Genomic DNA, 24,659 nt, shown 5'->3' with positions numbered 1-24,659 from the left:
TCTAAAAGATCCGTAATTGTATTCATTTGTTTTCACTGAATGGGTGTTAATCAGACCCACACTGGAAATACCACCAGTATTCCCACTTACCCCAAGATTTCTTATTTAAAGGGTTAGTCAGCAGAAGGAGGAAGTGACGTCACCCCAGCAAATGGCTGGTTAACCCTGAGGCTCTCGCTCGACATCAGATATATCGATTAACATCGGGCACCCCGACTGGCGTTTTGCGGCACACAGCCTCCTTTTACCCTCGGGATCACCGGCAGATGTCTCATCGGCGGAAAACTGTAGATTTAAAAAAGTTTTCCTACAATAAACTGCCGCTGGAAGAAGAGCCCCCAGGCGACAACATGGCGGGTGCAGGATCCGAGACAGTGGTTTCCGACGCGGAGGGCACGGCTGTCCGAGCGGAAGAAAATGTGATCCCCACCAAGGCGGAGATGAAGGGCTGGTTCGCTGAAATTAAATCGGAAATCGCGGCGAAAACCGAGGTAATCATGTCCTCCATTGAAGAGCTCAAAGGAGATCTAGCAGAACATGGCCGCCGCCTTTTTGAAGTCGAAACTAGAGCGGAGGCAAATAGTGTGGATCTGACAGAACAGCAAGGCAAGCTACAGACTATGCAGGAGGATGTGGAACGCCTGCAAGATAAATTGGAGGACTTGGAAAACAGGTCCCGGCGCCACAACCTCCGTTTCAGGGGCATACCGGAGGGACCTGATTACGCCGATTGTATGGGCACTGTGGCCAAGATCAGCGCCATGCTTCTTGCTGCAGGCACGGGAACAGCTACCCAGGAGCAGGAGGTGGAGGTAAAAATAGCGCGGGCCCATAGAGTCTTTGCTCCCCGGGTGAATAATCTGCCCAAAGATATCATAGCTTGCTACCACGAATACGCTATTAAAGATAAAATTGCCACTATAGCTCGTCAACAAACCAGCTGGAAATGGGAGGGCCACGAGGTCATGATTTTCTTAGACCTCTCACCTACCACGATAAAGAAACGGCGGGACTTTAAGCCAGTTACAGATTTACTCCGAAAAGAAGATATCCGGTACCGCTGGTTATTCCCATTTGGGCTCAATTTTACTTTGAAAGGAGAACCATACAGGGCGAAAACGCCAGTGGAGGCCTCCACTATACTGCGTGAAGCAGGGTACCCTGAGATTATGGGTTTATCTGTCCCTCCTAAGCCCCCAGGGCGGAAGGAGGGCTCACCCCGCTGGCAACGGGTGAACAGAGGAGATAAAAGACTGCGACGGCAGCCCGATTCCTCTCCGCAGCGTTGAGCTCCGGCTGGGTGAGACACTTGGAGACCTGGCAAGGGATCACTACTTTTGCTGCAACGCAGTAGCCTGGCAGCTCTGAACCGGGCAGTAAACCTGGGTCAATGGCACAGGCTTCTGCTTTTGAGTTTCTATCACAGTCTTATCTGTTGGTTGTGTTCCTTAATATGACCTCTGTTTGTTTTCCTGTTTTGAAGAAATGTTTTGAGTTCTCTAGTTTCTAAGATGGGGTTGCCTATTGTGCTCGAAACTGTTCTTTCATGATTCTAAGATGTCACAGGGGGTAGGCTTTGATGGGATGACTGACTCCTCCCTTATTCAGACAGCATGGCCCTGGGATAGGGGACAGGCTGTGGGGGAGGTGGGAAAGCGAGGGGGGGGGGGGGGAAGTTAGAGAGTAGCATTTATTTTAGATTTTCAGATATGGGGGATACTAGGCTAACAAAGAAGAAACATAGACACATTGGCACTATAGAGTGGATGGGACAGCAGTTGCCGCTTCAGGGGCTTCATGCGCCTGGTTTTCTGCTGCCATGACAGCCTTCAACATTATGTCCCTAAATGTAAAGGGACTGAACTCACCTTTTAAAAGGCACACTTTGTTTGATGATTTGAATTTTCATCACACTATGATTGCCATGGTTCAAGAAACCCATTTAAAGCGGAGATATGAGCGCTTGCTTAAACATCCTAGTTTTCCTAGACAATACTGGGCTGCTAGGCCCTTGGCCCGGAAGTACTTAGGAGTGGGCATTCTTATGCATAAGGATTTGATATATGAAGAAATCTTATGCAGGGCGGATCCAGAAGGTCGTTACTTATTACTGGTTATTGCCATTGGGGGGGACAGGTATACCCTCATTAGTTCATATGCACCTAATGTGGGGCAGGGTGCTTACCTGGAAGGCCTCTCGCAGCTTATTGATTTGTGGGCTGAGGGCCATATTATTATGGGCGGGGACTTTAATCTGACAGTAGACCCGCGCTTAGATAACTCCCACCCTAACTCACCGGCTAGACGCTTGGATCGTCAGGTATTTCGCCGCTTCCTGCGGCATCATGACCTGGTAGATGTGTGGCGGGTGTGGCACCCTAAATCCCGGAATTATACTTTCTTTTCCACAGTGCATAAAACCCACTCACGCATTGACTATTTGTTGGTAGACAAGGGATGCTGCCCTCAAGTTCTTAATCCGTCTCTGGGCCCTATCACCTGGTCTGACCATGGTCCTGTATTTATGGATTTCCATTTCTCTGGGTACGATAAAGGTCAAAAATACTGGAGACTAAATGACAGTCTCCTGGAGGATGAGGAGTTTTGCACCCAATTATATGGGGATATCCAAGAATATTTTCAGCTTAATGATACCCCTAATATAGCCCCCGCTGTTCTCTGGGATTGTCTAAAAGCGGTGATACGTGGCAAGTTCATTGCCCGGGGAGCTTTTGTAAAGAGATGCAAACAGCAGGAAAAGGTTGATATCCTCATGCACCTGCAACGGCTGGGGCGTGTACATGCAGTTACTGGGGACGAGCGCCTCTTGGAGCAAATAGATAACTTGCGTAAGCGCTTGGCGGATCTGGAAGCGGCCCAAATAGCGTATAACTTAACCCGCAGTAAACAGCTTTACTATGAAGGGGGTAATAAGGCGGGCAGACAGTTAGCCCGAAAATTGAAAGTCCAACAGGCCCAGACAAATATTGTAAAGTTAAAAGATGACAGCGGGAGGATTCTAACATCAAATGCGGCCATCCGGAACCGGTTCCTCCGCTTTTATAAGGAACTCTACGCTCCTAACGCTACCATCCCCCAAGCTGAACTCGAGGCCTATTTTCACCAATTATCCTTACCGCAAGTCACCCCTGAGGCCCAATTATTTTTAACTCGGGACATAACTGCCGCAGAAGTGACATGGGCTATCAAGACGCTGAAATTAGGCAAGTCGCCAGGCCTCGACGGCTATACTGCCCTATTTTATAAGAAATTTATGCCGCTCCTGGTGCCCCCGCTGGTTACCTTATTTAATTCTTTACAGGGGCCGGTCTCTATTTCTCAGGAGGACAACAAGGCGGGGGTTACACTGTTGGTGAAGCCTGGTCGAGATCCCACAGTGTGTGGCTCTTATCGCCCCATCTCGTTAATTAATTTGGACCTGAAACTCCTTGCCAAAATACTGGCCCATAGACTTAATGTTTCCCTCCCAGGTTTGATACACCCCGATCAATCTGGCTTTATTCCAGGTCGAATGGCGTCGGATAATGTCCGCAAGACGGTTGCCGTTATGGGGTGGGCTCGTTCGCATAATGTCCCCCTGCTACTCTTAGCAATAGATGCCGAAAAGGCTTTCGACTATGTGCATTGGCCATTTTTGTTTCACACATTGCGCTTATTTAACTTAGGGGATAAGTTCATTACCTGGATTCAAAAATTATATGAAGCACCCACTGCTTGTTTAAAAATTAATGGTGGGTACTCCTCTGCATTTGCAGTGGGTAGAGGCACGAGACAGGGGTGCCCGCTTTCCCCTTTGCTTTTTGCGCTCTTTTTGGAGCCTTTTGCCCACCGCATTCGGAATAATCCGAACGCCGAATAATCCGAACGCCGAATAATCCGAACGCCGACCGCACCTCGAAGCAAGTCCACGGAGCGGAGGACAGGGCTGGGAGAGAGGCCCGCGCAGCCGGCGCTTGAGCCCATCGGGCGATCCAACCCGGCTTCCTCTCAGCCCACCGCCGCAGGAATCGACGAGACAGGCCCTCCTCCACCCGGCCAATCAGACCGACGCCGCCCCAGTCGCGCTGGTGACCTCACCACGACGCGACCGCGATAAATTTAAAGAGCCGGCAAGACTCCAGGCGCCCTCTTCGAACGCCGACCGCACCTCGAAGCAAGTCCACGGAGCGGAGGACAGGGCTGGGAGAGAGGCCCGCGCAGCCGGCGCTTGAGCCCATCGGGGTAAGGCCATCAACTCTCGCCCTGCCTCCGTGGGCCCCCGCTCCGGCCACGTGGGAACTTTAACTTACCTCTTCCTGCCTCTCTTCTTTAATCGCAGCGATCCGACCCGGCTTCCTCTCAGCCCACCGCCGCAGGAATCGACGAGACAGGCCCTCCTCCACCCGGCCAATCAGACCGACGCCGCCCCAGTCGCGCTGGTGACCTCACCACGACGCGACCGCGATAAATTTAAAGAGCCGGCAAGACTACAGGCGCCGCGCGCCGGCGTCGCGCGCCGAAGGAGCGCGACAAAGGGGCCCGCCCCTTTGTGCGCCCCTTCGTGCAGCCCCAAGGAAGCCCCTCTCTCTGCTCGACCGTCTTAGCAAACTCGCCGACAAGATCCTCCCTTACCTTGTGTGCCCATTCGGGTGATCTTGGGCACTACCAGAAACCACCCACACTAAACACCTCGGCCACACCACCCTCTTCTAACGAAGCACCCAACGTCAGCTACACACAAGCTTTCGGCCAGTGACTCCACCTCACTGTTTCACACACACATCCGCTTCTACAACATTCCGCCAGCCACAACAGCACTCATTCAACCCTCAAGCAAGCTTCCAGCACGCATCCAGCCTCTCCTGCAAGATTCCAGCACTCATCCAGCCTCTCCTGCAAGCCTCCAACACTCATCCAGCCTCATCTGTAAGCTTCCAGCATTCACACAACCTCTCCAACTTTTATTACAGTATCTCTAATCTCGCAACGTTGTGCCAACCAATGGCCCCATCTTTCCCAATTCCAATTCTCCAACATAATCTACCACCCAAAAGAGAATCATTCCGACAAGCTCAACATCACAACCTCAAATCCCTCTCTTCAATCATGATCACTCCCACCACTCAACTGCTAGGCCTCACCCTATTTTCTTTAAGCCTATTTAATGCTCAATCTCTAACAAAAAAGTCCGTAATTCTAAACGACTACCTCATTGATGTGAAGCCTGATATATGTGCAATCACTGAAACGTGGTTAAAACCATCAGACACCGCTATAATCAACCAGTTACCTACAGAGGCTTACGACTTCTTCTCGCTTCCTCGTCATAAAAAAAAGGGAGGAGGAATTCTCTTAGCAACCAAAAAGGACCTCAGATTCTCTCTGCACCAGACCAATTCTAATTCAAAACTTGAAATCGGCTTCTTCACTTCAGACAAACTCCAAATCCTACTCGTATATGCCCCCCCAGGTTTCCTGGAATCAGATGCCTCACCTCTGGTCGAATTAACCACTTCCCTTATCAACCTAGACTCTCCAGCTATCATTCTAGGTGATTTTAACCTGCACGTTGATAACCCTACACCATCACCCAACTGTGAAGCATTACTCACAGCTTTCTCCGCGCTGGGCTTCACTCAATTAGTTAACAAACCCACCCATAAAGCCGGCCACACGTTAGACCTTATCTTCGTTAACTCTGCAATCAAGCCCACGTCCCTCCCCAACTGCACAAAGGTCCCGTGGTCAGATCACTGCCTCATAACAACTTCATTCTCAATAAAAGATACTAGCCCGGCTTGCATTCCTTCGCCCTCCTTCACATACAGGAAAACTTGCTCACCAGAAGATCTCAATAATCAATTATCACCACACCTCTACCACCTGGACCTCACTGACCCGAACTCAGCGCTTCGAACATGGAATACAATTACGGAAACTATAGCTAACAAGCTATGCCCCCCTATAACAAAAAAACCACACACCAATTCCTCCAAAAGACAGCCCTGGTTCTCCTCAGAATTAAGGAAACTCAAACTCCAACTAAGACAAAATGAGGCTAAATGGCGCAAAAACCCAGGAACCAATACCCTCTCAATCTACAAATCAATTCTTCATCAATACAAAGCAAGCACCCTAAGATCCAAGAGGGACTTCTACGCTTCTAAGATACACGACCTTGTCTTCGATGCCAAAGCACTCTTCAGCTATGTAGCCAACCTCACGCAATTAAACCAGACAGAGATTGCACATGACCAAGCTCAATCGAAAGCTGAAGAATTAGCACTATTCTTCAGCAACAAAATCAGCAATCTTCTATCTCAGCTCCCCACCAAAGCCACTGCATCACTAACCACTCCTCAATCCGCAATCAACAATACCCGATTAGAAGAACTTGATCCAACTTCAGCCATTGAGATCCAAGGAATTCTAAGGAAAATGAAACCTTCCTCTCACCCCTCGGATCACATCCCAGCTAAACTACTTTTATCAATTCCAGACTCTATCTCCAAAATCCTGGCAGACATCATAAATTGCTCCATCACACAAGGACTCTACCCAGAAAACCTCAAACTGGCCTCACTCAAACCCCTACTCAAAAAACCAAATCTCGACCCCAACGATCCCAACAACTATAGACCGATCGCTAACCTCCCCTTCATAGCCAAGATTATGGAAAAATTGGTAAACTCACGACTCTCAAACTACATTGAAGACAACAACCTCCTATTCCCATCACAATACGGATTCCGCAAAACCTTAAGTACGGAAGCACTCCTCATCTCCATGACAGATCACATCATCCTAGGCCTTGACAAAGGACAAGCCTTCCTTCTGATCCTACTGGACCTGTCGTCAGCATTTGACACCGTCAACCACTCCCTTCTCATCAACCAACTAATAGCCATAGGTATCTCAGGCACTGCCCTCTCGTGGTTCAGAACCTTCCTCAGCAATAGAGGATACAAGGTTAAGATTCATAACAAAGAATCCTCACTCTACCCCGCGTCAGTAGGAGTCCCTCAGGGCTCATCCCTATCTCCTACCTTATTTAACATATACCTATTACCCTTATGCCAACTTCTCACTGACCTCAAGCTCAAACATTTCCTCTACGCGGATGATATCCAGGTCCTGATCCCCATCAAGGAGTCACTCGCGAAAACACTGTCTCATTGGGAAACATGCCTCCAAAATATCAAACAGCTTCTCACAAGCCTCAACCTGGTACTAAATTCATCCAAAACGGAATTACTACTCATCACACCAGAGAACAGCTCCTGCACCCCCACTCATCCAGCCATACCAAAAACTACACAAGTGAGAGACCTAGGAGTTCAAATTGACAATCACCTGAACCTGAAAGCCACCATCAACAAAACCACCAAAGACTGCTTTTATAAACTCCAAGTACTGAAAAGAATAAGACCTCTGTTCCATACTCATGACTTTAGAACAATCCTACAATCAATCATCTTCGCAAAGCTGGACTATTGTAACACCATCTTGCTTGGTCTCCCCTCTCTACACACCAAACCACTGCAAATGGTTCAAAATGCCTGTGCCCGTATACTCACTAATACCAGGAGAAGAGACCATATAACCCCTATCCTAATGGGCCTCCACTGGCTACCCATCCACTTCAGAATAATATACAAGGCCATTCTCACCATATACAAACACATTCATCAACTAGCCCCAATTGACCTTCATTTCCCCCTCCGATTACACACTTCAACAAGACCGACAAGAGATGCTTACAAAGGATCACTTCAAGTCCCCCCAGCCAAAACTACCAGACACATTACGCTAAGAAATCGGGCCTTCTCCACAGCCGGTCCTACCTTATGGAACTCTATCCCCCCAGATCTTAGAATGGAACCCAGCCTCTCAACCTTCAAGAAAAGACTCAAGACCTGGCTGTTCAGGCAGGCTTTTCCTAACTCCAATATCATTTAACTCCTAACAATCATCACATCACCATCAACATCACTATTAGCTACCTCTTACAATGTAATTATATGTAATTAGCTGGTTTTCCTTTTTCCTTTTTCCTTCTCATTCCAAGTTCAATTTTCCTTGTTACATGTAACTGCTATTTCCGCACTATTGTTCAAGTTTAAGTTTATTTTGCACTCCTGTTTCATGTGAACCAGCATGATGGGACTATTGTCTTGAATGTTGGTATATAAAAAACTTAAATAAATAAAATAAATAATAACTGGCGTGCGGGCTGGAGACTTTACCTCAAAATTATCTCTTTTCGCAGATGACATTCTGTTTACCCTCTCTGACCCCCTTTGGTCCTTACGGGCCGTTTCGGCTGAACTGGATGCTTTTAGTAGGGTTTCGGGGTTTTCAGTCAACTGGGAAAAGTCGGAACTGTTAAATATCAGTGCCTCCCCTTCCTTGTTGGCACAAGTAGCAATGGAGTTTCCCTTTAAGTGGGCCAACCGTAAACTAAAGTACTTGGGGGTCTATCTGGGCGTGGAGACTGATCTCTTTCAATTAAATTATGTTCCGCTGATGGGGAAAATATATAAGGACTTGGAAGAGTGGGATAGGTATCACATTTCATGGCTGGGGAGGTTAGCCGTGTTAAAAATGAACATTATGCCCCGGATTATGTATTTAATGCAGACTTTACCCGTAGTCCTTCCTGATAAACTGTTGGATAAATGGCAAAAGAGGCTAAATAAATATTTATGGAAAGGGAGACGACCCCGGATTGCCCAGAGGACATTGTTCTTGCCCAGATATAGCGGAGGGTTGGGAGTACCTAATCTTGCCCGTTATCATGGTGCGGCGCACTTGAAAGCCGCGGTGGAGTGGCATGACTCCAAACACAGCAAACCATGGGTACGTTTGGAGCAAGCTCTGCTGGGTCGCTTTCCCCTCACAGCCTTGTTATGGCAATCCAAGGCCTCCCGGTGCCCCAGCCTGACCTTACCTGAGACTGTACAATCCACTTTATCCGTTTGGGAGCGGTGGAAGAAAAAATTAGTGGGGTCTCAACGCTACTTCCACAGTACACACTTATTTTATCACAGGGAGTTCCGGCCGGCTGGCAACCCGGCGGCGTTTAAACCATGGATGGACAAGGGCATTCTGAAATGGGAGCATCTCTGGTCTCCGGGAGGGTTGGTTACATTCCCTACCCTATGTTGTCAATACCAGCTGGGCCCTGATGATTTATTTCGCTTTCTTCAAGTTCGCCATTTCTTTCTCAGACAAGGGATAGAGGTTGATTTAGCCAAGGGTATCACTACCTTTGAGAGCATGTGTCGACAGGCACATGGGGTTACCAAACATATCTCTAACCTTTATAGCTTACTAAGTGATGACTTTGCGATGTCTGCTTCTCACATACGAGCTTGGCATGCAGATTTACAGTGTGATTGGACTAAAGAGGATTGGTTGCGGACTTTTCAACTTCTTCGAAAGGGACTGATATCAACCCAGCATATAGAAAATGGATACAAATTGTACTTTCGCTGGTACGTCACTCCCTGTCTCATTCAGCGCTATTCGCCAAATACACCGGGTCTTTGCTGGAAACGTTGTCAGGAGCGAGGTATTTTCTTCCATCTTTGGTGGCAATGTTCCAAAATTCAACAACTATGGTCAGCTACATCGACTTGGCTGTCTACGATTTTGCATGCCCACATAGTACTGACCCCAGCACAGGCATTACTGAATGAGGAACTCAAGGACAGATCACGATTTCATAACAATTTTATTAAATTTGTGGTAACCGCGACAAGATGTGCCATAGCACGTACCTGGAAGGACCCCACTGTACCAACGTTATCAGCGGTACAAATAATGGTCCGCCAAACGCACACTTTGGGACGCATCACTGCGTTTCGCAACAAGACGACCCAAAACTTTCATAGGGTATGGGGTCCATATGAACGATGGCTACGGATTTCTGCTGTTTAGTAACGGAGGGTACTTGCTGCTTCTGGATCCGGGAGACCTGGATGCCTATGTACTAGCTCTGGGATAACAGCGTTAAATGGGACTTTAAATAGTGTTGCGGCTGCTGTTCTATCACGGAGCTTACCATTAACCATGTCTTTCTTTCTTTGTCGCTTGACTGCATGTTCATTGTGTACCATGTGTCTTCATGTTCTTTATCAGCTACCTCTATGGGGAGGGGGGATTATCAGGGGGTAAATATGTGTAAAATGGCTTCTAGCTATGGAATGCAGCGTATCTGCACTCTGTGTTTTATTATGGTTGCATTTTATTCTGTATCAGGTGCCTTATTGTTATATTCTATGCCAATAAAAGCTATAAATGGAAAAAAAAAAAAAAGGGTTAGTCAGCAAACAAAATGTCATGCCAGCACTTCCTATACCTCTGTAACTTGGGATAAGTACGCATTCCAGAAATATAATCCATTTTATTTGGATCCAGTTGAAGTCACACACGTTATGAAAGATAAATAGAAACCAGTTCTACAACCAGGAGGAAATGCACGCCACAAATATATCAAATATGCTGTTAAAATACGAATAGCTTTTTTGATCAATAAACCAGCCTATCCATCCCAGCCGCCTGTGAGTAATACCCAGGAAATGCAGAAAGGGATGTGCAAAGGTGGAGGCCTGACTCCAGGCTTGCCCCTGTGGTGAGGATGGCTCAGCCCAAATACTCGTGCACCAGGACCTTATAATGCAAGCAACACTTTTAAAATTCACCCCTCAGTGATGTGTGTGTGGATCCATTGTGAGGTTTTAATCAAGTTGAACCCTTAGGCTTGGTACTGACTCCTTGGGATATAAGGGAAGGTAGCGATCGTAGGGGACGACGCACACTTCTCTTAGGACCTGCTGTTTTCCACTGCCATATAGAGAATACACGCGTCCGCGTTCATTGCTGTCTCTGTTTGAGAAGGCTTGGGCTAATGTTGATTCTGACATAATGAGAAATGTACATTTTGCGGTAACCGTGTTTTTTATGTGTCTCCTTTCATAGCTGCTGACCCTAATGTTTCCTGGAGGATTAAAGAAGAGGATGAGCCCCACTGCAGCGATCAGTTATTCTCTGAGGCAAGGGAAAATAACCCTAATCCCAGCACAGACCTCCCAGTTATCACCTCTGTGTTTTCGGTCATTGTTAAGGAAGAGGAGGAGCCGTACGCCATAGGACATCCTGACTCGGAGAGAAGAGAAGCTCCCGTAACCAGTAGGTAGTAGGGGTGTGCATGGGAAAAACCTGTCTTTCTTTTGTTTTTTCCTTTGCATTTTTAAATTTTGTTCTGTTTGATTACAACCCTAAACAACTTGCTGGGCAGACTGGGTCTTTATCTGCCGTTATTTACTGGTTTACTCTTTTATCACTTACTTGCATAAAATGTGTTTGTATGCATCTAAATATGAAGTTGCACGTATAAAAAAAAGATGCACGTGCGTAAAGTAACAAAACCAAACCAAAAAATGCACATACCTAGTGTGAGCAGTAAGAAATGTTTAAAACTGAACTATCATGTTACATGGGGGAAGTACCTAATAAGGAAGCTAGTGATCGTAGGGGATGACCTACACTTCTCTTACAACAAACTGCTGCACTATTGGTGACATCAATGACAGATTTTAGGATTTTTGCTGCTCCTAGGTACTGTTGGTGCTCTCCCGCCCCTTCCCCACCCTGCATAAGATCAGACAACTTAGGAGGACATGTTCTAGGGCATTGGCAGCTCAGGAAAATTTGGAAATTCTAAAGTGCATTGAAAAACATGTTCCATCTTTTATTGTACATGATAAAAATAAAGTAGTTTTCTAGCCTTGCTTGTGTCTGTATAATTTTCTTTTCTTTTATATTGGGTGAGGCAAAGGGATCTCAAGTGTCAGTATAGGGAGGAGACCTCAGGGATGAGGAGAAAAGAAAAGGGTGTGAGGACCAGGGATGTGGAGAGAAAGGGAGGAGGACCAGGAATGGGGTGAGAAGGTGAGGGGAATGGAGATGGGGGAGAGGAGTGTGAGAAGAAGAGAGGGCCAGAGATGGGGGGGGGGGGGGAGGATGGGAGATCATGAAACTGGGATAGGGGAAAAGAAGGTAGAGAAAGGGAGGCTCTGGGATTGAGGAAGGGAAGGAGGGACTGGAGGGATGGGTTCCAGGATTTGTAGTGTGAAGAGAGAAGTTAGAAAAGAGGTTCTAGCATCTGGAGGATAGAATCTGAGATCAAGGGAGAGAGCACATGAGTTGCTGTTAGGAGGGGGCTTGTGGAGGGGGTGGTGGGGTTGTATTCTGCTGCCAAATACAAGGTTAGATCAGTTGAACTGATGCAGAAGTTTATCCAGTGCGGGTGTTTATTTATTTATTTATTTAAACACTTTTCTATGCCGACATTCATATAAAATATCACATCGGTTTGCATGGAACTCTGATAACATAACACGGAAAAAGAGGCAAAATTACAATGAACAGGAGAAAATATCTTGGAAGTAGGAATCAGATTTAGAGGTCAGGGGTGACTAGTTAGAACAGAAATGGATTAACTGGGGAGGCAAAAGGGAGTCTACTGATAGTCCAATGGAATTATATACAAAGGCTTATATACAATGGGTTATATACAATGGTTATATACAGTTAGGACAGTAAAAGGTACTTAAGTGAGCAAAGGGGGAAGGGGAATACTAGGGAGGCGAAGGCTGGTGATAGCGAAAGGGGAATCGTAATGAGAGGAAGTGACTAAGTGAAGGCTTGCTTAAACAGCCAAGTTTTTAGTTGTTTTTTTTTAAAGGTTTGGGTACAGTGTTCCAGGTGTAGATCTGGAGGCATGGAATTCCATAACATAGGTCCTGCTAAGGAGAAAGCCCTCTCTTTGATAGAGGTGAGGTGGGACAATTTGGGAGATGGTGTGTGGAGGGATCCTTTGTAAGCGGATCTGACTGGTCTGTTAGATGTATAGTATTTTAAGGAATCATTTAGCCAATGAGTGTGTTGGTTGTGGAGAGACTTGTGGATGATAGTAAGGCTCTTATGGATTATTCTAAAGCGAATGGGGAGCCAGTGGAGATCTTTGAGGATAGGGGTAATGTGCTCTTTTTTGCGGGTATTAGTAAGGATTGTGGCCCTGGAGTTTTGGAGCATTTGGAGAGGTTTAATGGTATTCATGGGGAGGCCTAGGAGCAGAGAGTTGCAATAGTCGATTTTTGAGAATAATGTGGCTTGGAGGACTCTATGAAAGTCGTTGAAGTGGAGGAGGGGTTTTAATTTTTTTAGAACTTGGAGTTTAAAGAAGCCATCTTTTATTGTGGTGTTAATGAATTTTTTTAGGTTCAGCTGGTTGTCCAGCATGACACCTAGGTCTTTTACTTGGCGGACGGTCAGATCAGGAGGGGAGGGGTGGTTTTTGTCAGGGGAGATAATGAGTAGTTCCGTTTTTGAAGGGTTGAGGGCGAGGTTGAGGCTGGTAAGCAGCAGGTTAACAGAGTTAAGGCAGTTGTCCCAGGTCTTGAGTGATTTGGAGACAGATTCAGTTATAGGAATGAGGATTTGGACATCATCCGCATAGAGAAAGTGGGTAAGGCCTAAGTTGGATAGGAGTTGGCAAAGGGGGAGGAGGTAGATGTTGAAGATGGTTGGGGAGAGGGAAGATCCTTGAGAGACTCCCTGCGTTAGGTTAATGGGGGTGGATTCCTTATTACCAATTCTAACCTTATAGTGTCTGTCGTTAAGGAAAGATTGAAACCAGTGGTGGATGGTTCCTGAAATACCTATTTCTGTGAGACTGTTTAAGAGTATGTTGTGGTTGATAGTGTCCAATGCTGATGAGATATATGATGAGGGTATTCTAAGAAATGTGTGAAACAAGCATATTAGAGAGGGCTGTATGCTAATAGACAGAATTTGTTAATGTCCATTAACCATGCGCAGATTTCTCGTATAGTGTGCTTCAGCTCATAATCGACTAAGATGTCTCGCATTAAACAGATCATGTTCAAACACTAGTGTGTATTGTCATCCCTTCTGGGCTTTAGTGAGAACCCTTTGTGACTAAAAGGGGAAGGAATTTGAGGACACTTTTGTCATAGACTAAGTCCCAGGTACTCCGAATACCCGATGATGGTATTAATTGTCTTGTTGTTCTTTTAATTTCTTTTATGGATTATTTTGTGCATGTTGTTGTACCCCATCCCAAACTTTGGAGGGTGTGCCAATCGAGTAATTTTAAATAAATAAAACCAAAGGAAGAATATTCCACAGTAACATAGCAACTAGTGAGAAAGCTTTCGATCTAGTAACGTGAAGACCGGAAGTCCAGCAGCGATGGAAGCTTTAACAACATCTGGGAAGACGAGCGAAGGGCGCAAGTTGGAACATACCATATATATTTCTTTGGCAAACTGTGAGATCCCAATTGTAGCCTTCTGAACTAAAGTGAGAAGCTTAAACTATATCCACTGGGCAACAGGTAACCAGTGAAGCTCTTTCCTAGAAAACAGAAGACTCTCTCACTCTCCATTGAAGACCAAAAATCATTCTAAGTGCTGCATTTTGTTTGAGTTGCAATACCTTTAACAAATAAATAGGTTAAACCCAAATAGAATTACAATAGTCAAGGTGACTAAGCACTATGGCCTGCGCAAGCTTGACGTCATTAGCAGGCAGCACTCTTAAGAGACCTAAGAAGATGGTGTTTATGAAAAGCTGTCCTAGCTACTTTTATTAACTTGGGATTTTCAAGATAACTTTGAGTCTACAATCATCCCCAAATTGCGGGCTTCATCTCTTATTCTCAGGAAATGATTATCAAGAATAATATCGGGAAAAGTCCCAATGAGCCTTTTCTAAGCTAGTCCTGAATTTGTTTAAACACCACATAAACCGGTCGGTGGGAACCTCATCAGGAATTGTACATCATCGGCATGCAATTTTTAAATTGTCTAGAGCAGACAAATTCATACCCATGGGAAAATATACGTATTAAAAAGTGCTGTGGATAACACTGCTTCCTGAGGGACATCAATGTCACCCATGCACCAATCAGAATTACAATTATTTTGATATATCCGCTGCACCCTGCCTTCCAGAAAAGAACTGAACCATTGCAATACCACCCCTCCTATTCCAATACTTCATAATCTGGCCAACAACTGTTTATGGCACACCGTATATCGAGTTGAATTAATATTTCAGATTTTTTTTCTGTACCCCATTCAACAAAGCTAGGGGTAGATTTTAAAAGGAGCGTATGCGGCCTACATGTGCTACCCGGCACGCGCACATGTACGCCCGGTTTTATAACATGCACGCGCCTGTTATAAAATCCTGGGTCGGCGCGCGCAAGGGGGTGCGCCAAGCCGCACTGCCTTCACCCGTTCCCTTCCCCCTAACCTGACCTTCCCACCCCCCCCTCAAAAATGTAGTTTTACCTTTTGCGCCTGCCAGCCGACTGCCGACGCAAGATTACCGGCACAGTGGCAAATACGGCCGCTGTGCCGGGAGCTTGACCCTGCCCCGGGACTTACACGCGTCCCAGGGCTTTACGTGCACTGCCGGGCCTTTTTAAAATAGGCCCGGCGCGCGCAAGGCCGGTTACGCGCATATATCCTCCAGATGTACACGCGTAACCTTTTGAAAATCTGGCCCAATATGTTTTAGTACTATAATTTCTTATTGCGCTGCATACAGAATCTGGCTTGTTGCGCTTTCCAGTTCAGTTTTTGTCTACATGTTTCTATTTATACTTTATGGTCTCTTTATTATGTATTTGGTGAAGGTTCTGCATGTGTGACAGAGGTGAGGTATTCTGCTAACGTGTGATTTATGTGTAGGGATCTATAAGAAACTGGCTTGTTCTGTTTTCTTTATTGGCAGTGCATTGGTGTTATAGGGCCTGGTGTAATATTTGCAGTGTTGCTTTTTATGGTTAGGTTATTACTGTATGAATGCTGGCAGTTACTGCTGTTTTGGTATGAGAGGTTTACATTATTATAATTTTAATTCAGTTTATTCATGGCTTTCTGAGGGCCAAGCTCACACTTAGGCCTAGATTTATCAAAATGTGACAATTTTCGCATGAATAACACACGTGATAAGGAAAAGGGGTGTGGTTATGATAATTTCAGAGTTAAAGCACCGGGCACTATGTTAATTTCAGAGAGAGAGCACCTCTAGGGTGGCACACATAGTAGGGTTTGGTGGTGGTCTAGAGTTTTGGGGCTATTTTTACATGCAGAGTGAGACATATGAACAGTGTTGCAACCGTCCCTTTCTGACGGCTTCACTCCGCCTACCTCTCTTTGCTCCTCCTCATGCTGCGGATGGACGCCTGGCTACCGTGGCGTCTGCCTGCCGTCCTCTCCGGCGTCCCCGGACCAGCTTGGGCGCTGCCTCCCGCCATGCTCCTCTTCTACCATAGGGCGCGCGTGCCGCGCAGCCCTCCTTCTTATTCCCTACTTGGCGCGAACCTCCGGAGCGTCCCCCCGTGATGACGTCACGCTGCCCGGATATTTAAAGCCTACAATGTTTGCTAGCCTTTGAGTTAGCAAGGGTTATCATACGGGAATCCTACAGATGGGATTCGCTTTCCGTACCCACCTACTCTGTCTCTCCAATCTCTATTGGACTCTCTAACGCTAACGGGGTACCCGCTCCTTGGGGGCCTCACTTGCTTTCCAGGTCGCTATCAGGAAACTGGTACTCACTCCTCGAGGGCCCATTTTCCCTGACTCGCTGCTTGCTCCTACCTCCTCTTCTGCCTGGAAGACTTTGCTAATCTTCAACATCAATGAGTACTACCATCTTCACCTCCGAGCTGTTCCCTGGAACCAGGCACTCGCTCCTCGAGGACCTGCCTCCGTTCCAGCCCCAGTGCCATCTCCGTGGAACCGCTGCGTGAGTACATCATCTGCAAGACTCCCAGCTCTCAGGGTTGAGATACTCACTCCTCGAGCGTCTGCTCTCCCTACCCTGGAGAACTCCATACTGGGGTCTTGTATATTCTTCTCTGTACTCATTCTCTCAGTTCTTTCCACTACAGCACTGCTTCCGGAGGAGTCGTCGTTCCAGCGCCTGAGGGATACCAGCCCTGCCGGGCTATTCCAGCTGCTCACTACTGCCACCTCTGGTGGCTTCCTTACACTGTCTAATAAAAGATCAAACTCTGGGTTCCTGTGTCCTGAGCTGAGCCTGACCTGTGGTCCCTCACGGGACTCCCCCCCGTGGGCATGGTCAGCTGCCACAGTGTGCAAGGGTCCACCCAAACCTCACAGTTTACAACAAACAGCAAATAGACCTCAGTGAAGATCTGACATGATTTGGAGTGAGGAAAGTCAGACTAACATGCGATCACTTCAAAGCTGTCTTGCCCTAGCTTGATAGTACCCTGGTAGAGAGTCCATCAAGCTAGGGTGAGAGAACATTGTAGAAATCTCAGCTTTGTGATATTTAACTCCAGAGGCGCTTCTCTCTCTTTCTTTTATAATATGCCTGATTCCATATGGGTTCCAAGTGTAATTTTTTGTTTGGCACCACAGCAGTGCACGTAAATATTAAGGTACATGTTATAAATATATTTCTCAGAAGACTGTACTTTGTCCTTTTTCATATAAAATCTGTTATAAATGCCACACGCTTCAGTGCACCACAGTGACGCTGGGTGGAGGAGAAAAGGGAGCAAAGGGACCAAGAGAGGTAGAGGAAGGGGAGCAAAGGTACCCAGGAAGGTAGCCAACCTGGGAGGAGGTAGGGAGGAAGCGGAAGGGGGAGCAAAGGCCCAATGGAACAGCAGTGGCATATGGTGCTTACAGCACCATATGCCACTGCTGTTCCATTGGGCCACCAGGCTACTGCTGCCAGTAGCACCAGTAGCCTGGTGCTACTGGCAGGGTTTCGTGGATTCTGTCTGTTGATTGGCATTTAATTTTTTTGTCAAGAAAAGTCCAAGTTTTTGTTTTGGGGTTTTTTTTTCTGTCCATTATTGCCAGTGCAATAAATTAATGTCACTGTTTTATGATGTGTGAGACTCTAGAACCAGGACCGCCAGATTTAAGATTATGGTGCTCATAGCCAGAATACCAGAGGTAGGTGATTTCAACCCGGAAATTTAAAGAGCAGCAGGGCAGTTCCAGTTTTTGGGTGCCTTCAGAATTTGGTGTCCTAGTCACTTTGCCTTTGTGCCCTGTGCCTAAATCCAGACAAGATGGGGCAGTGATCATTGTTTTCTTTCTTGTTAGTTTCTCCTTCTGTGAATAATCCAAAAAATATGTTGCACCTGTCGGTTGTAGACGGCTGAGCCCTCTCTGTCTCATTTCTTTTTTCGTTCTTTCCTCTCTTCTGGGTAAGATGGCTGCCTCCGCCTCACCTCGCCAACTTCTCCGTGTCCCCGGACCGGTATGGGCGATTGCGTTCGCCGTTCCTACACTGAGGTCACTTAGGGCATGCGCCCGTCGCCCTCCCTTTTGAATACGTCAGGGCGGGAACCTCGGGGGCGTCCCCACCACATGACTTCACTACCTCTGGGTACTCAGCCTCCGATCTCTAATCCAGCTACGAGTTAGCAAGGATTCCGGTCCAGCTAATTTTGACTCTTCAGAGGCGCTCCGCTCTGAGTTCTCGCTCCTACCCTCCGGGGTTACGCTGACTTGCAAGGACGCTCTAGGTACCCGCTCCTCGGGGACCTTGCCGCTCCTACCTACCCTCCGGGGTTTCACTGGTCCAGCAAGGACACTCAGGGCACCAGCACCTCGGGGGGTCTTGCTTCGCTCCTATCTACTCTCCAGGTCACCCTGCAGTTACAAGGATGCCTAAAGGTACTCGCTCCTCGAGGGCCTTGCCTCGCTCCTGTCTACTTCCTGGGTCGACCTGCTTCTACAAGGACTTTCTGGCACTGGCGCTCCGGGCCTTGCCTCGCCACTACCTTCGCACTGCGGAGGTCATCTCTCCAACAGCATTACCCGCCTTGTGAGTACCCTCACTCTTCAGTCTCTCTATGCCTTGTCTCACCACAGAACAGATTCTCGGCGTACTCCGCTCCGCGGACCACTACCGGATCTACAACTGCTGGCTACGTCATCTGTGACTGGGTTCTCGGCCTACCCCGCTCTGAGGACCACTACCGGACCCCTCACTTTCCAGCATCGGGTGAGACCAGTGCCTGGACTGAACACCGTCATCTGAGACAATTCCTTGGCTGAAGAGAGCTACCCGCTCCACGGCCATTGCTCTATTGCTGTCTAATAAAGCTTCCATTCTCTCTGTGTTGCTTACTGTAGAGCCGGCCTACTGCTGTATTTTCCCCATGGGGGCCCTTCCCGTGGGAGGAGTCATCAGTATAGCAGCCAAGGGCCCACAATCATGTCAAATCTACAATACAATATTAAGAAAATGACAAGGATTATGTATAATTAAGCAAAATATTCTAGGGTTTGTTAAATGTTTATTTCAGTACCTACAGTGCCTAATATCTAGAGGATTTATATAATGTTGGTACTGATTGAAGTGCTCAACTCATAACTAAGAAACATCCCTAAGAAGTACAGCACCCCGGTTCATAATCAGTTCATATATATTTGTAGCCTTTTGATATGATATTGTACTTGTCAGTTCTCATAATATTGTTCCACATATTTGATATTGCAACATTGAATCAAGGTGAAGGTTTACAATCATGTTTGACATTGCACTTGTTAAGTTCTTCTGCGAGTGAGCCATAGGTGTGGTATTGTAATATCAAATCAATGAAACGTTTACAACTATTGTATATATTTGTCACGTTGTTTAAACAATACAGCACAACATTATTATATTAAATGTATGTGATGATACCAATGTTTTATATATATGTGTCCTTAATCTAAGAATTTGTGTACAGTCACAAATTGACATCTGTAAGTGTTCATTTATTTTATTTTATCAAATTTAATGAAGATATATACTTTTAGTTGAAGAAAATTCAAACTTAGTGCTCTTTTCTCCCCATATATATATATATATACACACATGATCACAAAATCCCTATATATATATATATATATATAGATAGAGGGGGATTTTGTGATCATGATTCGCTGGAGCTAAATGGAATGTCCTCACATCAGGAAGCCTGCTTACATATCAACCTCAGGTTCCTGGATGCGGTTTTATAATGGTAGAGCGTTTGGACTTTTCTTTGTGCAAAAAATAGAAACTAATGCCTGGATTTTTTTTTTCCCCAATAGGTAATGGACCCCAAAATAAGAACCACCATGAGGAAAGTGCTGTGAAATTGGAACGAAACAAGATGTATCCTGCGATAGACAGACAACCCTTTTGCAAGGATTTTCATAAATCTGAAAACAAAGCAGAGTGCAAAAGTGAGACTAAACCAATCAAGGACAGGATCAGCCCTCCAGACAGCAGAGGAGACATGTGCGCCATTTATAATTACAGCAGTGACACAACTACATACCAGAATAATACAATAAAACAGAAATTATACACAGGCGCTAAGTTAGGAAAAAATTTCATCAGTAAAGACCCCTTTATTTTTTATCATCAGAGGTGTACTGGAGAAAAAACATATTTATGTACAAAGTGTGATAAAATATTCAGTCAGAAAACAAATTTGACAGCACATGCTAGGACACACACAGGAGAAAAACCCTTTAAATGTACTATATGTGATAAAAGGTTCATTAAAAAATCACATTTGACAACCCATGTGAGGACCCATGCAATAGAAAAACCATATACATGTACTGAGTGCAATAAAAGCTTCAGTCTGATATCATACCTAAGACTACATAGCAAAATCCACACAGGAGAGAAACCATTTACATGTGCAGTGTGTAATAAAAGCTTCAGTATGATATCGTACCTGAGATTGCATGCCAAAATTCACACAGGAGAGAAACCATTTAAATGTAGTGAGTGTGATAAAAGCTTCAGGTTAAAATCAGACCTGAAAACTCATGAGAGGAGGCATACAGGTGAGAAACCATATAAATGTCCTGAATGTGATAAATGCTTTGGTCTGAAATCATGTCTGAGATTACATGAAAGGATCCACACAGGAGCAAAACCATTTAAGTGTCCTGAGTGTGGTAAAAGCTTCAGGCAGAAATCAACTCTGAAAACACATGAGAAGAGCCACACTGGTGACAAACCATTTAAATGTAGTAATTGTGAAAGAAGTTTCAGTATAATATCACACCTAAAGAGACATGAAATGATCCACTCAGGAGAGAAACCATTTAAGTGTACTGAGTGTAATGGAAGTTTCAGAAGAATTTCGCACTTACGAAGACATGAAATGAGCCACACAGGCGAGAAACCCTTTAAATGTACTGAGTGTGATAAAGGTTTTACAGTTGCATCTATATTGAGACTTCATGAAAGAACCCACACTGGTGAAAAACCATTTAAATGTTCAGAGTGTGAGAAAAGCTTCAGTCAGAAATCAACTCTGAAAACACATGAAATGATCCACACAGGCAAGAAGCCATTTAAATGTACTGAGTGTGATAAGTGCTTCAGTCAGAAATCAACTCTGAAAACTCATGAGAGGAGTCACACTGGTGAGAAACCATTTAAATGTAACAATTGTGATAGGCAATTCTGTACATTATCACAATTAAGAAGGCATGAAATGATCCACTTAAGAAATAAGCCTACTGAATGTAGTGAGTGTGATAATAGTTTTAATCTGGTATCAAAACTTAGCCTACATGAAATAACCCATGACCATGAAAAGAGAGAAGATAATCAAGAACCAGGAGATGCAATTAGAGACCAAGAAAATATGGCTGAAAGATTCAGAAATAGTCCCAATTGTCTTCAGCATCACCCATCTGATTATACAGAACTTCTGGGTGGAGTAGAAAATAGCAGGATGGAATCTGCACAGCAGCAGTTTCAGAAGTAAGCTTTGATAGACCTCAGCCCTTTTTTTTCCCTCTGTGCTTGGTAATGCCTTGCTTAAAAATTGCTAAAAGGAAAAATAAGTTGAGAACGGACTTTGCAAATTTCTAACATTGGTTCATGGACAACTTTGTGGGCCCTTCTTCAATCTCCCAGTCCATTAACATTTCTATTGTGGGAAGAAGGAGGTGATTGAGTCTGGTGTGCAGGTATCCCTTTCTTGCTTGGTGACCTCACTGAGCTCAGAACTTAGGACTCCACCCTGGTGGGCTTCTTTCAACTTGCCTTTGCCTGCCATGGACCTATGCAGCCAAGCATCAGACACAGTCAGAGGGGCGGGGTGCCAAAATGTTAGTCTTTGGAAACCTGGAGCCAGGAGGAGAAGGTCCAACAAAGCAATTGTGCACTGGATCCGGGTTTCACATCACAGGTGAAGAACTGGGACTGCCAGCATTTATATCTTCCCTGAGTGTGGCGGGGACTGCTGGTGAGTTAACTGTGAAGCATGTGCACATCAAAGTCCAGAAGGCAGAAAAAGCCCTTACTCCAGACCCAAGCAGCTCCAGAGATGACTCTGCTGGTTTCTGGAAGGGTTTTTCTGGAGGAGCTTTGGCATGCAATGACCAGAATGGAGAGAGTTCTGGCTAGCTGCCTTTCTAAACTGTGTGAATTTACAGTAGATGCAGAAGCTAAATTCCAAGCACAGAATTATATTTATATATCTTTTAATCTATCTATTTGTCAAGAACAGACTTCCAACTTGTAGAAGCCCAATAAAGCTCTGATCAAGGATAATTTGGTCTTGCAAGGTAAACTTGAAGTTTTGGAGAATGTATCTGGATAGAGAAATCTGTGGTTTATTCATTTTCCTTTGGTGAAAAATGATTTTTTCTAATGCTATGTATGCAAATATTTTTTGCACATATTAGCAGTTTCATTTGAAGTTATCCCCTCAGTATTCCAAGTTTATTATATTCCTCTGTTCAAATGTGTAATTAATTCAGAAGATGAGGATAGGACTATGTTAAATTTTCTCTAAATAATTTGGATATTTCTGCATTGCTGGAGATTTTCCAGGGAGAGAAGTGTGTGCAGATTACTCTTGCAGCAACCTTTGCTTTGGGCATGGATAAGAATTTTGTCCTGTGCCTTTTCTTTAAGTGAGGGGGGATTTCTGGATATTTCTAGATCAACTCATGCCTTAAAGAAGAGAATTTTGGAATTGGACTCACAGGTTATCTTAGTCAGAGCTGAGTTCTTCCTTGAATATCCCTATAAATATATATTTAAATTTCAAGGGAATAAATTATTTGTTGTTTTTTTTTAATGCAAAATATATAAAGGGTTTTATTATTGATAAATCAATTAGGCCTCCCTTGGACCCTGCATAGTTCTGTAGAGTGATGTGTTATAATAAGTTTTCATTCTCTTTGTATTCTGCTGTGTGAACACTTTATTGTGTATTGATCTGAATTATTTCATTTTTATTCTGTAGGACTTCCCACTTTCTCTCTCTTTTTTAAATTAATTTGTTTACATTATGTATTTAATTTATTTTCTTGTTTTTATTTGTCCTTGATAATTGTTATAATTTTATTTCCTGCAATATCACTCTCTGTGTTTTTTTAATTTTTTTAATGTATTAATAAACTGTAATCTTGATTTAAAAAGAAGCATTTCCAAGATATTTCTATTTCACCTTATTTTTTTATTTATGATTTCAAAATACACAAGATCAGACTTGTTACAGAAAAAAAATTGAGACTCTAAGAACACAATCATACAAGGTATTAAAACTATAATTTTTAATCAGGAAAATAAAATACTAGAGTCTCAAGTTTATAAGAAAAAGGGGGGGGAAGCAAGATCAAAGGAAATGTGAAACATAAGGGGAAAAGCAGAGACAAATAAACCAATTATCCAATCACTGAGTGACAAGGTGAGCATTCAGATATGGCCTTAACTGTGGAGGATAAAAATAAATAAATTTAGAATTTGAGTGAATAAGAACATATTTGCAAGAAAATGAATTTAGCACCAAGAAAAATAACTTATTGGAGCATCAAAAGAAATTTTTTCCTCCTATCCTGAGTAGCTCATGTAATAACTGGAAAAATCCAAACATGCTGACCAAGAAAAAGAGATGGTCTGTGGTGAAAAAACAATTTCAAGATTAAATCCCGCTTCTTAGAAAAAACAAAGGAGACAAGCAATGCCCCTCATTTAGAGACAGACAAGTCAATAGAAGATTCTAAGAAATCTGTTAGATTCAAATAAACCCCTAGATTCATCAAAAAATGATAATAACGCATTGATAACACCCGTGATAACAAAAAGGGGCATTTTTGGAAACTGGACTCTATAGCAGGGTACCATCAAGCTAGGGTGAGATAACAAAGTATAAAATTTCATCTTTGTGAGACTTTCATCACTCCAAATGATGTCAAATCTTCACCAAGGTGTTACTGTGCTGTTTGTACATCTCACTCTACATGAGAAACTGGCCCCTAAACCTAAACCACCCTACCAACACCTCACCTTGACTTATTAGATGGCCCTCCTATAGAGATATAAATAGGTGCACACAGTGAGGCCCTCCCCAGAGGCTCTCTCTCTCTCTCTCTCCACTCCACTCCCTCTCCCCTTTGCCCCTCTCCCTAAGCCCAGAAATGGCCAAAATGCAATTCAAAAAATTTATCACGAATTGCATTATGGCTATCTCAGGCATATCGCACAGCCTAATGCCAGGAAAAAAGGTGTAGTTATTTCCAGCATTAAAATCGTGCAATAGCATGCATTATTTT

General features: G+C 44.7%; 1 protein-coding gene across 1 annotated transcript in view; it reads left to right on the top strand.

Annotated features, from left to right (window-relative positions):
• Nucleotides 1-23,505, top strand: part of LOC115083208 (zinc finger protein 845-like) — a 171,475-nt gene extending 147,970 nt beyond the window's left edge. Inside the window, exons 8-9 of the mRNA XM_029587014.1 lie at nt 10,984-11,193; nt 20,175-23,505. Of these exons, the coding sequence (XP_029442874.1) occupies nt 10,984-11,193; nt 20,175-21,859 (1,895 nt within the window). The 3' untranslated portion in view covers nt 21,860-23,505. The remainder of the gene's footprint in view (nt 1-10,983; nt 11,194-20,174) is intronic.
• The last annotated feature ends 1,154 nt before the right edge of the window (nt 23,506-24,659 follow it).

Source organism: Rhinatrema bivittatum, chromosome 2 (assembly GCF_901001135.1).
Source record: "Rhinatrema bivittatum chromosome 2, aRhiBiv1.1, whole genome shotgun sequence".
NCBI classification, from domain to species: Eukaryota; Metazoa; Chordata; class Amphibia; order Gymnophiona; family Rhinatrematidae; genus Rhinatrema; species Rhinatrema bivittatum.
The sequence above is the reverse complement of the archived record's forward strand: the minus strand, read 5'-3'. Positions and strand labels throughout refer to the sequence as shown.